This window comes from Geotrypetes seraphini, chromosome 7 (assembly GCF_902459505.1).
Source record: "Geotrypetes seraphini chromosome 7, aGeoSer1.1, whole genome shotgun sequence".
Lineage (NCBI taxonomy): Eukaryota > Metazoa > Chordata > Amphibia > Gymnophiona > Dermophiidae > Geotrypetes > Geotrypetes seraphini.
Window position 1 is genome coordinate 28,318,366 of NC_047090.1, and position 16,751 is coordinate 28,335,116.

The 16,751-nt window shown below is 44.6% G+C and overlaps 1 protein-coding gene across 11 annotated transcripts in view; it reads left to right on the forward strand.

Moving 5' to 3' along the window:
• Positions 1-16,751, forward strand: part of CCDC38 (coiled-coil domain containing 38) — a 223,766-nt gene that overhangs the window by 28,536 nt on the left and 178,479 nt on the right. For all 11 annotated transcript variants that reach the window (XM_033951517.1, XM_033951516.1, XM_033951511.1 and 8 more), the window contains 3 exons: positions 7,858-7,925; positions 15,923-16,086; positions 16,171-16,251. In XM_033951517.1, the coding sequence (XP_033807408.1) occupies positions 7,858-7,925; positions 15,923-16,086; positions 16,171-16,251 (313 nt within the window). The remainder of the gene's footprint in view (positions 1-7,857; positions 7,926-15,922; positions 16,087-16,170; positions 16,252-16,751) is intronic.

Consider the following 16,751-nt stretch of genomic DNA (forward strand, 5'->3'; position numbering starts at 1 on the left):
CAAAAAAAAAAAGAAGCTTCTCTCCTTCCTTTCCCCTGCTCTTACCACCCTGCTGTTGCTACTGCTAAAGCCGACAGGAAGTCTTCTTTCCGACGTCAATTCTGACTTCGGAGAGGACGTTCTGGGCCAGCCAAGCAGGGTTTTTTAAGGAGTGGTCTTACTACATCAGAGTTCCAGCTCTGTGGTTTTATGCCTGTTTGTAGGGACTCGTTAATTAGAGGTAAGATTTCTGCCAGTTGGATTGGATTGTGGATTCATTCACATTGATCTCATGGCTGACAGCAGAAACAGACTCACCAGAATAAAGCCTGTCTAAAACACGTATTTTGTCACTCAGACACATGACATACTTCTTTCTCTTTGGAGCTGTACCAGCAGATGCTTGAAGCTTACTCTCTTGATGCTTGGTGGCCATTCTATTTGGAGCTATACCTGCAGATGCTTGTAACTCACTCTCTTATGCTTGTAACTCACTCTCTTGATGCTTGGTTAAGGTGACCATACATCCCGTTTTGAACGGGACAGTCCCGTTTTTGGATCCCCTGTCCCATTGTCCCCACACACAGCTTCGGATGCCGAAATGTCCTGTTTTCAGGGACAACCTTCTGAAGCTGTGCGCGGGGACAACAGGACAGGTGATCGCTTCCTGTCCCTCTCTACCGCGCAAAAAAAAAAAAGCCTCCCTCTAGCGCCCAATTTAAACCCCCTCGCTCCGCAACCGCTGCTGCTCTTCTTACCTCCCTGCTGCTGCTGCTGCTAATCGCAGCCCAGAAGCCTTCTTCCCGACGTCAATTCTGTCGTCGGAGAGGATGTTCCGGGTCAGCCAGGCAGCAATTGGCTGGCCCGGAACGACCTCTCCGACGTCAGAATTGACATTGGGAAGAAAGTTTATCCCAGGACAAGCAGGCAGCATATTCTTGACTGATGGGTGACGGCACCGACGGAGCCCCGGTACGGACAATTTTAGAGTGATTGCACTCTAAGAACTTGGAAAGTTCTAGCAGGCCGCACTGCGCACGCACGAGTGCCTTCCCACCCAACGGAGGCGCGCGGTCCCCAGTTTCTTAGTTTCCACGGAGCTAAGAAGACGCGTTCTTTTCAACGGCTGTTGAAAAGCTCTTTTTTCGCCTTCCCGCTCGCGTAATTTCGGTATCGGAAGAGTATCTTCCTTCTTTTCTTTTTCTTTTATTTATTATTAAAAAAAACAACAAAAAACTTACTTCTTTTTTTCATTCGGGTATGCCCCGGCGGGGCCTGTTGCCACCATCGAAGCCTCGGCTTTCGATTTGGCAGGGGCCGTTTTTACGTTCATGCCCCCTCAGCCAGGGTTCAAAAAGTGCCAGTGGTGTGCACGGCCCATTTCTTTGACCGACCCGCACAACTGGTGTTTACAGTGCTTGGGTCCGGACCATAGGGCTTCCACCTGCACCCGTTGTGCCACACTGAAAAAGCGAACGTTGAAAAACCGTCAAATTCAACAGAAATTACTTTTCGGTGCCGAGATGGCTGACTCTGCGGCATCGACACCGGCATCGGCTCCTTCGCAATCGGCACCCACTTCTTCGACGCCGCACAACACCGCGCCGGCGTCGCACCAGTCAGGTAAGCCACCTAAGAAGCCTTCCCCGCTCGAGCGCCCTCCGGTCGCTGTGGCAGCGAGTCCAGTCCTGCCGACCATGAGGCGCCCGCGCAAATGCGAGGTGAGTGCATCGTCATCGGCCTCCTCATCCTCTGGGCGTCGAGCGGCACCACAGGTACTGCAGAAAAAGAAAGCGGTGCCTTCACTGGACGAGCGAATTGCAGCCGTCCTCCAGGTGCAGCTTAAGGAGCAGTTGCAGCAGTTACTCCCTGCTCTCTTGGCACTGAACCTTCCAGTCCCGGTCTGGTTTGAGCCACCGGTACCGACAGTGGAGCAACCCCTATTGTCCGCTTCCACTTTATCGGTACCAGTCCATTCGGCTTCCTCGACTTCCATGCCGGTACTGGCACCGGAACCGAGAGCTCTTCATCAGGCTGTCCAAACTTCAGCACCGTTACAGCCTCTCACCTCTCCCGGTACCGCTTCTTTGAGGTCAGGTAAGTCGGTACGTAAATCCTGACACCTTGAACCCTCGACGCCGGATTCCCGGGATCGAAATTTCCAAATCAGGGACCCTGATCTGTGTGGTGACTCCGAAGAGCCAGTTCTCTCTGAGGGTGCATGTTCATCTGGTGAAGAGGATCCTTCTGTTCAAGATCCATCCTCTAAACCTGATAATGCCTCCTTCACGACCTTTCTGAAGGAGATGTATGAGTCTCTTTCCATTCCCTTGGAGGCTGAGTCCAAAAAATCCAAGGCGTTCCTTGATGCATTGGACTTCGACCAGCCTCCAAGGGAATTTCTGAAGTTGCCTCTCCATGATATTTTAAGGGAGACTTTCTATAAAAATCTAGAAACTCCCTTGACTATTCCAGGGGCTCCTCGTAAGTTGGACTCCTTATACAAAGTCATCCCCATACCTGGTTTTGATAAAGCCCAGCTCCCGCATGAGTCTTTATTAGTAGAATCTACTCTCAAAAAGTCTGCGGGAGCTAGTGTGTATGCCTCAGTCCCTCCTGGCAGAGAAGGGAAGGCCATGGACAAATTTGGTAAGAGATTATACCAAAATGCTATGTTGGCTAACCGATCTGGTAATTATGCCTTTCATTTCTCTTTTTATTTGAAGCACCTCATACAAAATCTGGCTTCTTTTGAGAAATACTTACCTGACCGCAAGAGATCTGCTTTTCGTCATTGTTCTTCCTCCCTTCTCCAGCTTCGGAAGTTCATGGTACGTTCTATATATGACACATTTGAACTTACCTCCAGAGCCACGGCCATGTCTGGTTGCCATGCGTCGTCTGGCTTGGCTGAGAGTATCAGAGCTTGATGTCAACCATCAAGATCGCTTGGCTAATGCCCCGTGTCTCGGGGATGAGCTTTTTGGTGACTATGGACTCCACCACACAAAAGTTATCCGCACATGAGACTCGCTGGGACACTCTTCTCAAAACTAAGAAGAAAACTCCACCTGTCTGGCCCTTTCGGCAGCAATCAGCCTATCAACGCTGTTATGTGGCTAGACCCTTACCACAGGTTCCTCAGCAGCCAAGACGTCAGCGTCAGCAACAACGGCAACCTCCTCGAACGCAACAACAGCAGCAGGTGAAACCTCCTCCACAGCAGAAGTCTACGCAACCCTTTTGACTTCATTCTCCAGGGCATAGCCAGTGTTCTACCATCCGCCCATCTGCCTCAACCCATAGGAGGACGTCTTACTCTGTACATCAGCCGTTGGGAGATCATCACCTCGGACCAGTGGGTCCTCAACATCATCCGCCACGGCTATTCTCTCAACTTTCAGACTCTTCCTGCCCAAAGTCTGCCAAAAGAGTCTGCTTTGAACACTCCTCAGTCCTCCCTTCTTATTCAAGAAGTTCAATCCCTTCGTCTTCTGAACGCCATAGAGGAAGTTCCTCTAGATCAGAAGGGGCAGGGATTCTACTCCCGTTACTTTCAGGTCCCCAAAAAAACAGGAGATCTCAGACCCATTTTAGATCTTCGCGATTTCAACAAATGTTTGGTCAAGGAAAAATTCAGAATGCTTTCTCTGGCCACTCTTTACCCTCTTCTCAATCAAGGCGACTGGCTATGCTCCCTCGATCTCAAAGAGGCATACACTCACATACCGGTCAATCTGGCCTCCAGACAGTACCTCCGCTTCATGATCAATCACTGTCATTACCAGTACAAGGTGTTATCCTTCGGCCTTGCCTCCTCTCACAGAGTGTTCACCAAATGTCTAATTGTGGTGGCTGCTTTTCTCCGCTCTCATCATCTTCAGGTCTTCCCTTACCTGGATGACTGGTTAATCAAAGCCACTTCCTCTCAGGCAGTGCTCCTTGCCACCAACCAGACCATCCTTTTTCTACAACTTCTGGGGTTCGAGATCAATCTACCCAAATCACATCTCATCCCTACTCAGAGACTTAAATTCATAGGAACGGTCCTGGACACAGTCCTCATGAGAGCGTTCCTGCCGTCCAACCGTCTTCACACTCTTCAATTTCTATGTCAGCAGGTGCTTCCACAACGCTCCATCTCTGCCAAGCAAATGATGATACTCTTGGGTCACATGGCCTCGACAGTTCATGTCACCCCTTCGCACGTCTTCACCTGCGCACTCCTCAATGGACCCTAGCTACCCAGTGGTCCCAAGCGATGGATCCTTGCTCACGACGCATATTTGTGACATTATCTCTTCGTCAATCTCTACAATGGTGGTTAACATCTTCCAATCTCTCCAGAGGTCTTCTATTCCATCTACCTCCTCATCAACTAGTCATCACCACCGATGCCTCCCCTTATGCCTGGGGGGCTCACTTGAACGAGTTTCAAACTCAGGGCCTTTGGATGGCTCAGGAAAAGAAACATCACATCAATTTTCTGGAACTCCGGGCGATGTTTTATGCCCTCAAGGCTTTCCAACATCTTCTCTTTCCTCAAGTTCTACCCCTTTGCACAGACAATCAAGTTGCAATGTACTACATCAACAAACAGGGTGGGACAGGCTCTCGCCTCTTGTGTCAGGAAGCCCAAAAGATTTTCCTGAAAGCTGTCTACATTCAGGGAGAGCAGAATTCCTTAGCAGACAATCTCAGCAGAATTCTCCAACCCCACGAATGGACTCTCGATCCTTTGACTCTCCAGTCCATTTTCGCTCAATGGGGCACTCCTCAGATAGACCTCTTTGCAGCTCCTCACAATCATCAGCTGCCCCACTTCTGCTCCAGACTCTACTCTCCTCACCGTCTGGCAGCGGATGCATTTCTCCTGGATTGGTCCAATCTGTTCCTGTATGCTTTCCCTCCTCTGCCTCTCATGTTACAAACCTTGTTCAAGCTCAAGAGGGAACAAGCCACCATGATTCTCATCGCTCCACAGTGGCCCAGGCAACATTGGTTCTTCCTTCTACTTCAACTCAGTTCCAGGGAGCCCATTCTTCTTCCGCTGTTTCCTTCTCTGCTTACTCAGCTTCAGCGGACCCTTCTGCATCCCAACCTCCAGTCTCTGCACTTGACAGCTTGGTATCTCTCGGGCTGACCTCAGCTTATTCTCTTCTGTCTCAGCCCGTTCATTCTATTCTATATGCTTCCAGGAAACCGGCCACTCTTCAATGCTACCAACAGAAGTGGACCCGGTTCTCTTCCTGGTGTTTTCTTCATCATCATGATCCCACTTCGCGTGCAGTGGAGACCTTGTTAGATTATCTTCTTTCTTTGTCTGACTCTGGTCTCAAGTCTACTTCCATCAGAGTCCACCTCAGTGCTATTTCTGCCTTTCATGAGCCAGTTCATGGGAAACTTCTCTCAGCTCATCCTTTGGTTTCCAGATTCATGCGGGGTCTTTTCAATGTGAAACCACCTTTTAAGCCCCCTCCTGTAGTCTGGGATCTCAATGTGGTTCTTTCCGCCTTAATGAAGCCTCCGTTTGAACCTTTGGCTACAGCTCCTTTCAAGTTTCTCACTTGGAAAGTGGTCTTCCTTATTGCTCTTACCTCTGCCAGGAGGGTCAGTGAGTTGCATGCACTAGTTGCTGATCCACCTTTTACAGTCTTTCATCATGACAAGGTGATTCTGCGTACACATCCAAAGTTTCTCCCTAAGGTTGTCTCTGAATTTCATCTCAACCAATCGATTGTCCTGCCTGTATTCTTTCCAAAACCCCATTCTCATCCTGGAGAACAGGCTTTACATACTTTGGACTGTAAACGGGCTTTAGCTTACTATTTAGAGCGTACTAAGCCCCACAGATCAACTCCCCAACTCTTTCTGTCCTTTGATCCGAATAAATTGGGACATCCTGTTTCTAAACGTACGTTGTCAAATTGGCTTGCAGCGTGCATTTCATTCTGTTATGCTCAGTCCGGACTGACACTGGAAGGTTCTGTCACGGCCCATAGAGTTCGAGCTATGGCAGCATCTGTAGCTTTCCTCCGTTCCACTCCTATTGAGGAAATCTGCAAGGCTGCTACTTGGTCCTCAGTTCATACTTTTACATCTCATTATTGTCTGGATGCTTTCTCCAGACGGGATGGACACTTCGGCCAGTCTGTTTTGCAACATTTATTTTCCTAATGGCCAACCTTCCCTCCATCCCTCTTTTTGTTAGCTTGGAGGTCACCCATCAGTCAAGAATATGCTGCCTGCTTGTCCTGGGATAAAGCACAGTTACTTACCATAACAGGTGTTATCCAGGGACAGCAGGCAGATATTCTTGCATCCCACCCACCTCCCTGGGTTGGCTTCTTAGCTGGCTTATCTTAACTGGGGACCGCGCGCCTCCGTCGGGCAGGAAGGCACTCGTGCGTGCGCGGTGCGGCCTGCTAGAACTTTCCAAGTTCTTAGAGTGCAATCACTCTAAAATTGTCCGTACCGGGGCTCCGTCGGTGCCGTCACCCATCAGTCAAGAATATCTGCCTGCTGTCCCTGGATAACACCTGTTACGCTAAGTAACTGTGCTTTCTGGGCTGCGATTAGAAACAGCAGCAGGGAGGTAAGGAGAGAGGCAATCGGCAGCAGCAGCAGGAGAGGCAATCAGCAGCAGTGGTGGCAGCGGACCAGAGGGGGGAAGGAAGGAGGGATGCTTTTTTTTTTGTGTGTGCAGCAGGGAGGGAAGGAGGTAGACAGGCAAGCAAGCTGGCTTTGACGAGGGAGGGAGGTAGGCAGGCAGACCGGCAGGCTGGCTTCAGGGAGGGGGGTGGGACAAAGTCTGGAAGGCAGTGAGGGGGACATGGGAAGGAGGCACTGGGGGCACTAAGGATATAAGGAGGCACTGAGGGCACTAAGGACATAGGAAGGGGCACTAAGGACATAGGAAGGAGGCACTGGGGACACTAAGGACATAGGAAGGAAGGAGGGAGGGAATAGAAAGGGACAATTGTTGGGCCTGAGTGCAGAAAGAAAGAAATGAAAGGATACACAGTCAGAAGGAAACGCAACCAGACACTCATGAAATCATCAGACAGCAAAGGTAGGAAAAATGATTTTATTTTCTATTTAGTGATCAAAATGTGTCAGTTTTGAGACTTTATATCTGCTGTCTATATTTTGCACTATATTTGTCTATTTTTCTATAGTTACTGAGGTGACATTGCATATTTTAAAGTCATCTGCCTTGACATCTTTGAAACCCCCAAATATAAATGATAATTAACATTTTCTCTGCGTATAGTATGCTTTGTAGTTTTTTTAAATTTTATGGTTACCATTATGAATTAATAAGATATTATGTGTACATGAAAAATGAATGGAAGAAATTTGGGGCGGGATTGGGGGCGGGGCTCTCAATTAATAGATGTCCCCTTTTGATGAAAAAAAATAAATGGTCACGTTATGCTTGGTGGCTATTTCTGGAAGCAAAGTGAAAGTAAAAGAAAAAGCTTTTTTTTCTAAGGTCTGCAAATACGCGAACACACGGTGTGAATGGCAAATAGCAGTCACAGTGCACGCAACCACAGATAAGTGAAATTGTAAATCAGGAATATGAAAATAATAAGAACATACTGTACCATAACCCCCCCCCCCCCTCCATGCTGTACATATGAGATGTAAGACTAGAAGGAATTGAGAGTTGAAAGGATTACTGCGTGAAATGCTTAGGATTGAAAAGAAGGATACAGTGATAGCAGCAAATACCTAGGAAAGGATGCAAAGAAGGAGCTAGTTTGGAAATTTGTGGAAAGATGCAGTAGAAGCCATGGTTGGGGAGTAGATATTTAAATAGACTGTCCCTCATGTCTTAAATTGATGCCAATAAAGTGTCAATTATTTTAAAAGGTTGCAGCTGTGACAGCAAGTCGGTAAAGGACTATATAACCAAAAAAAGAGAGATGTTTTTGGCTCAGGTATGATTTTATCTTTTTCGAATTACTACAGACTTTAGTATAAATACATTCTTATTTGAGCATCTATATGGCATCCGACACAAGATATTGCACAAGAAAAGGGCAATTTTCAGAGCTTTTCCCATGGAAGTATTCCCTTTGAAAATTGTCTTCTGCACCTTCACTGGAGGTTAAAAAAATAGTTTGTCAGCAGAGGGAACCTTCACTATGGCTTTTATTTTCAAAAGTCCTACATGGAATTTCTTTGGGTACATTTGCACCTATTTTAGAGCAGATGCACATGGTACATTGAACCCAGTTCCTTTACAGAAATTAGACAGCTCTAAGTCTAATAGATGCTGGCACTGTCATCTTGAAGCTGGGACATTAGATCATTTACTATTCTATTGTCCATTGATATTTAATAATAATAATAATAATTTTATTTCTTATATACCGCTGTACCTTTTGGAAATCAATTTGGGGTCAAATAAATAATTTATTGGAAAATCCGGTGGCGTTATTGTATGATACTGTGTTATTTGGTACATCAATGAGAGCTAAGAGCCAAATATCTTCTAATAATAATAAACTTTTGCTCATTATGACAGGGGTTGCCATACAGCATATTATGAAAAACTGGAAAAATTGGGATTGGCTGAATTATAGTTTTTGGTGGAATTCTTTATGTCACATCTTTAAAACGGAGAGGGTAATAGCCATAGAGCAGGGGAATTTTAAGAAATTTCAGGATGTTTGGGAGCCATTAACAAAATATTGTAAAGAATGAATATTGTTTTTTCTTTTTGAACATACACATTCAAGTGGGGGGGGGATAATTTATGTTTTCTTATGTTTAAGAATAGTTGTTGGGTATGTGGGAGGGAGGGACATTTGATCTGAATTAGACTTTGATAGACTATTAAGTGATATTAAAGTGTAAAATGATTTTATCTTATATTGCACTTATTGTAAGTTTTAAAAATGAATAAAGATTTTTTAAAAAGAACCCACTATTACCCTATCCTTCTGCTCTGATTTTCAAAGGGAAACTCAAGAGCAGGATTTCCCTTTAAAAATGTGCAAAGTTATCTGCAGGCCTGCAAGCAACATTGACTGTTTACAAATTGCCCCTTCAGAGTTAAATGAATTTGTGTGCTAAGACTTCAAATCAAATGTGACCATTTCTGGGAAAAGGTGACTAAAGTCTCCAGAAACCAAAAATGATGTTTTAATTGTGTTAAATGTAAAATAAATAAAAAAAGATACAAAATTTCAAACGTAACTATTTCAGTTTGTTTATGGACCTAGGACATGAAGAAAAATCTGCCATTCCTATAATTTTGGAACCACTACTTCACCTTTTCCATGAGATGGTCACAAATTATTATTGTGTACTGTATAGGAAGAGAATTTGACATTTGGATTTTCACACTGTGCATGACTTATTTTTACAATATAACTAAGAAATTTGACAGCCATACCTTCTGTAATGTTTCTATCTCCTTTCTGCAGTCTAATATATATAACCTGTCTAATCTTTCCTCTCACCATTCACTGTAGAGACTACTGCTTTGAAGAGTGGGGACCATAAAGTGATTGCCCTGCTTTCTTTCCTAAGCTACTTTCTTCAAGCTAATTGATCTCTCTCATGTTCTGTCAAAAGAAGCAAAGATTATCTGGTATATCTCTTAGGGATGTATGACTTCTAGGGTTTGAGGGTCTGATGCTCAAAAGTCCCCGTTAAAATCCTGTGTGCCATTGTAGTCATGGTAAATTTTTCAATTTCGAAACAGCAAGCAATGCTTATAAACTTTGCATGAAATGAGGTGCATAGAAATTCCATAAGCTTCTCTTTGGAGAAAGCAGCTGACATATATGCAGGATAATTTCCCAGAAAGAGACATAAATGTGCACACATGCCAGGAAAAACTACATCGTAGACACACATAGGCATCCATCATAGGCGTGCTTTATTGTAGCTTGTCATAGGTACACGTCATAAGCATGCGCATCATAGGTACATGTGTTGCAAGCGTCAATAGCCTTAAGGTGCTCATGTAATAGTCACAAAAGTGATTTATAAGTCCAGCGCATCCCCTTCGCTTTCACTTTTCGGTGAATTTTTTAGTCGCGAGTTTTCACCCATTTTGGGGATTATTTTTTTATAAGTTTGGTTTTATTGGTGAGTTTAATAGCTGGTTGGTGAATGAGGGGGATTGGGCGCTTTGATTTATCTGTTGTGATTGTTTACTCTCCTTTATGAAACATTACCAAGCATATGCATGCAGCAGGGAATGGGTTGGGGGCTTTGGTATATCTCCGTTGAGACTGTTTCTTTGTTCTCCTTTTTACAATATTACTAAGCACATGCATGCAGCAAGAGGGGTGTTGGGGGCTTTGGTTTATCCCTGTTGGGATTGCTTTTGTTTGCTTTCCCTTTTGCAACATTACTACGCACATGCATGCTGCTGGGGGAGGGGGGATTCTTTGGTTTATCCCAGGACAAGCAGGCAGCATATTCTTACATGTGGGTGATGTTATCCATGGAGCCCAGTCAGCTTGAAGACTGCCGCACCAAGCATACGCAAGGGCCTTCCCGCCTGCCGTCTTATCATGGGACCATCAGTTTTTCGTTTGCTGGGGAGATGAGAAGCCATTTCTTTCAGTTTTTTTAGCGCACATATTATATTATTATAGGTGTCTTGTTCTGTGTACTTTTTCTGCCCCTGTACTTTATTACTAATTTTGTACCTTCCCATTAATCCATTTTCATCATTCTTCATTGTATTCTCGAGTTTTTACTTTTAACTTATGCCTGTCTTCAGACTGCGATTGTTCAGCCCTGTTTGGTTTACAATCTGATCGACCTTTTAGAATCATTCAGTCGTTCCAATTTCCAGGTCATTTATAAATATGTTGAAGAGCACAGGCCCAAGCACCGAACCCTGCGGCACTCCACTGGTGACGCTTTTTCAGTCTGAGTATTGTCCATTTATCCCCACTCTTTGCTTTCTATCTGCCAACCAGTTTTTGATCCACGTGTGTACTTCACCCTCAATCCCATGGCTCGCAAATTTTTGAAGTAGTTGTTCATGCGGGACCTTGTCAAACGCCTTCTGAAAATCAATATGTACAATGTCGACCGGGTCACCTTTGTCTATCTGCCTGTTAACTCCTTTGAAAAATTGCAGCAAGTTCGTCAAGCAAGATCTTCCTTTGCTGAAGCCGTGCTGGCTGGTTCTCATCAAATTGTGTCCGTCAAGGTGGTCAACGATGCGATCCTTTATCAGCACCTCTACCATCTTTCCCAGTACTGAGGTCAGACTCACCAGCCTGTAGTTTCCCGGATCTCCCCTCGAACCTTTCTTGAAGATCGGTGTAACATTCGCCACTTTCCAGTCTTCCGGAATCCTGCCCGATTTGATCGACAGATTGGCTATTAGTTGAAGCAGTTCAGCTATAACCCCTTTCAGTTCCTTGATTACCCTCAGATGGATGCCATCCGGTCCCGGGGATTTATCGCTCTTGAGCCTATCAATCTGCCTGTATACCTCTTCTAGACTGACCATCAACCCAGTCAATTTCCCATCTTCGTTTCCTAGTTACAGCCTGTCAGCCTCCGGTAAGTTGTGTATATCCTCTTCTGTAAATACAGATGCAAAAAACATGTTAAGTTTGTCGGCTATGGCTTTGTCCTTCTTTAGCATGCCCTTTATTCCATAGTCATCCAACAGCCCCATCGCTTCCTTCACAGGTCATTTCCCCTTAATATATCGAAAGAACTGCTTGAAGTTTTTCGCCTCCTTGGCAATTTTTTCATCGTAGTCCCTTTTGGCCCCTCTTATCACCTTATGGCACCTGCGTTGATGTTGCTTGTGCTTTTTCCAGTTTTCATTCATTTTTGACCTTTTCCATACTTTAACAGAAATCTTCTTGTCTCTGATTGCTTCTTTCACTGCTACAGTGAGCCATGCCGGTTCCTTGTTTTTTCCTCTTGGATCCCTTGTTGATACGCGGTATATATAGATTTTGTGCCTCGGTGACTGTGTCCTTAAAAAGGGACCATGCTTGCTCTAGCGTTTTTACAGCACCTATCCTTTTCTTAATCTTCTTCCCCACCATGAGTCTCATCCTTCGTAATTCCCTTTTTGGAAGTTCAGCGCTGTGGCCGTCATTCTGGATCGTTGTTTCAGCCCCGTGTCCAGGTTGAAGCAGATCATATTATGATCACAGCTTCCCAGCGTCTCTTCTACTTCTACATCTTGCATCGGTCCTCATAGTCCATTTAGAAGTAAGTCCAGAATTGCATTTCCTCTGGTGTTTTCCTTGACAAGTTGTTCCAGGAAGCAATCGCCCACTGCATCCAGGAACTTGGTTTCCCTACTGCAGCCGGAGGTGCCTAGGTTCCAGTCTATCCCCGGGTAATTGAAGTCACCCATGATAACTGCATTTTCTCCCTTGCAGTTGAGTTTAATCTCAGCCGTCATTTCTTCATCAATAGTAGATGCCGATCTTCATTTCCGTTCCATTTGTTCCCGGAATTTTGACCCATAGAGATTCTAACTTATTCTTTGTTTCCAGCGTGTTCTCTCCGGCAGACTCTATTCCCTCTTTGACGTACAGGGCAATGCCCCCACCTTTTTGACCCACTCTGTCTCTGCGGTATAGCTTGTATCCCGGTAGCACAGTGTCCCAGACGTTTTCCTCGTTCCACCATGTTTCCGTGATGCCGATGATGTCAAAGTTCTCTTTTTGTGCCATAGTTTCTAATTCACCCATCTTGTTCTTTAGACTCCTTGCATTCATGTATATACATTTGAGTTTTTGGCGTGTTACTTTCTTGCACTTTCTACCCTCTTGCGTCCCATTTGATCCAACCAGATTTATGTCCTGTCCATGATCTGCTGAGTCTTCCCCTGCTAACTTCTTGCACAGTATCCTCTGGGTATACTGGTTCCCGAACCATCGATTTTCAGTCGACTGTCGGCTTTCCCCTTCTTCCTAGTTTAAAAACTTCTCAATCTCTCTCCTGATGTTGCTTGCAAGAAGCGTCGTTCCGTCTCTGCTGTGGTGGAGTCCATACTTCCTGATTAGCTTGTTCTTCCCCCAGAACTTTGTCCAGTTGCACACAAAGTGAAATCCTTCTTCCTCACACCAGTGTCGCATCCACGTGTTGACTGCTTACAGCTCCGTCTGCCTCTTTTCATCTGCTCTGGGTACTGGCAGGATCTCTGAGAACACTACCCTCTGCGTTCTGGTCATCAGCTTCTTTCCTAGCATCTGTAACTGGTCCTTCGGTGCTTCCCTGCTGTAATTCCTGTTGCTCACGTTGTTAGTTCCCACATGGATCACCACCGCCGTATCTTCCTCTCCCACGCTGTTGATGATCCTATCGATGCGGCTCACTATGTCTTATACCTTGGCTCCCAGTAGGCAGGTCACCAACCGATCCTGCTTCCTCCTGCTATGTGGCTGTCGACTTGTCTGATGATGGAGTCCCCCACGACGATTGCTGTCCTCTCTATCTTTTCTTGCCTCACTAGGCGCAGGTCTGTGTCCCTGGTGTGTGGCCATCTCTCCAGCCGTAGGTCCATGTCCTCCGTGCACTTCCATCTTCCCTCATCCAGGCGATGGCTTACACCAGACTCATCTTCTTGTGGGTTTGCTCCGCTGCTTCCAGAGCTCACTGCTGTCACCCATTTCTTCCTTCTGGCTGTTCTCCTGGCGATCCTCACTCCCTGTAGGTGTATCTCATGAAGTAAAAATTATCCTTTTGAGTTAAAATTAGAAACGTGTCCAAACAAACTCCCCTCATTATGTTTCAAAATGGGATACCTGTGCAATGGACCTCTTCTCCCCCCACCCAAGCTCAACTCCTTCATTGCCCGCTCCCCCAACCACAACACCCACAGTCCTTCAAACCACAGACCACATGTGGTACTTGACAATCAGTCATACAGTTCTTATGCAGTAGTCATCCTTAGATAAATTTTCCCTCTGAAAATTTTTGCCTAAGGGCAGAGTTGACTAGAATATATAGAAATCATGGCAGCTCCCGGGAAACTTGGACACAGCAGACCACTTGGACATTTAAGGAGACCACTTGGACATTCAAGGAGCATCCCATCTTGCGGTTGCATTACATCATCTCTTCATCCAGTGGGGAATAGGACATAGGTACAGTTAATGGCACCAAAGACAGGCATGTCAGCAATCCGGAAAAAGTCCAATTTAACTTCCCGCAGTTGTTATTTCAGAGCTTGAAGAACTTGGCTCAAATGTCTAGACACAGAAGATGGGTCCACGGCGCTGCTACACCCAATCACACACTGGATGGTTCATATGGCAAAGAACTATAGGACAGTCAGCAGGTTTACCAGCCCAGGCACTGCATAGGACCAAGCTGTCGATGGATGAATATCAGCTCTGATCTCATATAGATCTAAAATTGCTGTCCTGCTTAGACAATAATCATTCACTCCATTTTGGTCTGACATCTTTTACAAGGCCACCCGCACATGATACAAGGATGGGCATGTACTAGAGTCCTTTGTGGCTGTTGTACCTCCCTCCTTTCATCATTGTCCCTTCTTCAGGGCATACTGCAGAAAGCAGGGATAAAAAGCTCCATCCATATGTTGTCTATTATATTGCATTGCATACATTGTATTGTATTGCATACATTGTATTGTATTGCATACAATTCATGGGCCTATATTTTCCAGTGTGAAAACAATCCCAGCATGCTTTGCAGTTCTTGCAGTAAAGCGAGTCATCGCCCAATTCAGATGAACATCACATACGTGCGTGATGCCATTTTTAAGTTGGGGGGGAGGGGGCCGCTGATAAACCATGGAAATGTGAAAATGCAAGATAATATTGCCCTGAAGACATTTGGGGTACTCCCCAACCCTATACAAAGTATGATGAATGTATCCTACCAAAGCAAAGAAAAAAAATGTATTTTTTTGAGCTCCCCCTGCCCCCCAAGGCATCTCATGCTATCAGCAGCTCCAGACCTTTATTCCAGACTTTTAATGCATTCAATGCTACCTGCACCTCCAGACTTGACAAAAATTTTGGAGTGTTAAGTCAGTGCTTCGTATGGTGCATCACTCAGCAATGTCTGTCCCATCACCTGGAGTTGCGCATTTTAGTATTAATGAGCTCATTGTAATGCATTTCCATAGTATTTTCGGAGGCTGCTACAAGGCACGGAAAAGACCACACAGAGTCATTTTGTGCGTCAGAATCTGAAATGCTTGTATGCTACACTGGCTAGAACTGGTTTTAAGAGTCACACATTATTGGCACGGTAAGTTTGGAACATTAGGGCCTAAAAATTTTTCCAACTATCGGGCATATAGCAAATCATGTGGAATTTTATTTTTAGGGAATATCAATTACAAGTAAGTCAGTTACTTTTTTTTGTGTTCAAAATCCTGAATCAGGTAGTAAGATAAGCAATGTTGCACACATATTTTGCATCAAGCCTCTGTTTGACTTAGGGCTCCTTTTACAAAGGTGCGTTAGGGCCTTAACGCGCAGAATAGCACACGCTAAATTGCCGCGCATGCTAGATCTTAATGCCAGCATTGAGCTGGCGTTATTCTAGAAGCGTACCACGCATTAATTTTGTGCGTGTGCTAAAAACGCTAGCGCACCTTAGTAAAAGGAGCCCTAAGTGTTTGTTGATTTTTGCCTCAGGCTGTAGAGAAAGCATACAGTGAGAGATTTAATAACTAGTAATTTAGGTTAGCCAACCAAGGTCAGTGTATAGCCAGTACAATTAAATCTATATTAAATCTAAATAAAACTGTGTGTAGCATACCAATACCATTCTCTGTGACCTTCAATCTATATTATGAATTTTTAAATCTAGTTTAGAGACGGATTTCCCAAGTTTATTTAAAGGGAGTTGTGATTATGGTTTATTTTTATCTGCATGGTATAGAGTTTGCAGATGTGACATACAAATTATGAGTAATTTTTTACCAACTATTTCTAATTTACAGTACACTGTGGCTGTAAAACAAGAGGCCATAAGGACAATGGAGGCAACTGCCCTGGAAGAAGAGAAACATATCAATGATTCAGAAAAAAAACTAGAAGAGGACACACTTGCATTTGAAGAATTCCTAAAAGAAAATGACAGAAATTCTATAGAAGCTCTGAAAATGTTAGCCTTTGCCATAATTAGCATTTCATTATCGACCATTGAAAATAAGACCGTTTTAAAATAAATATTCTTGTTTCTTTACAGGGCTGAACAGGAAACAAGAATTAAATTGGATAAAAACGCAGAGATAAGGCATGCAACTGGGGAGATGATGTCAATTACTAGGTGAGACTAGAACAACACATGCGCAATAAATAATTTTTTACCTGAGATAAGTTATTACTGGGTAGCAGCTGGTCTGCAATAACTTATATTTGACTGTCAGACAACTCTGTTGCCCAAAATGGATGAAATATGAATTCTTCCCTTGCTTGTGATTTGTGTTAGCTAATGTACAGTAATCACTAGATGTTAGAATATTACATGTTTTCTAGGGAAAACCAGACCACAGTGAAAGGAGTGATGGTTTACTTTCCAATACAAGACATTTTAGTGACTCTGGCCTGGATGCATTAAAATTGTCACTAAAATCCGATGGCTTGCTGTAGGGCCGACAAATTGTCTGATTTTAAATCAGTGATCAATGTTAAACCAATTTTGCATGGAAATTAGTTTTGCGGAGGTTGGCACTAATCCCACTTCATCCAGTCATTTGAAAAGTGACTTTCACACACACACAGAGCTGGCAGGGGAAGCCCGAAAGCAGCCTCCTGCTGCTTAGCTGT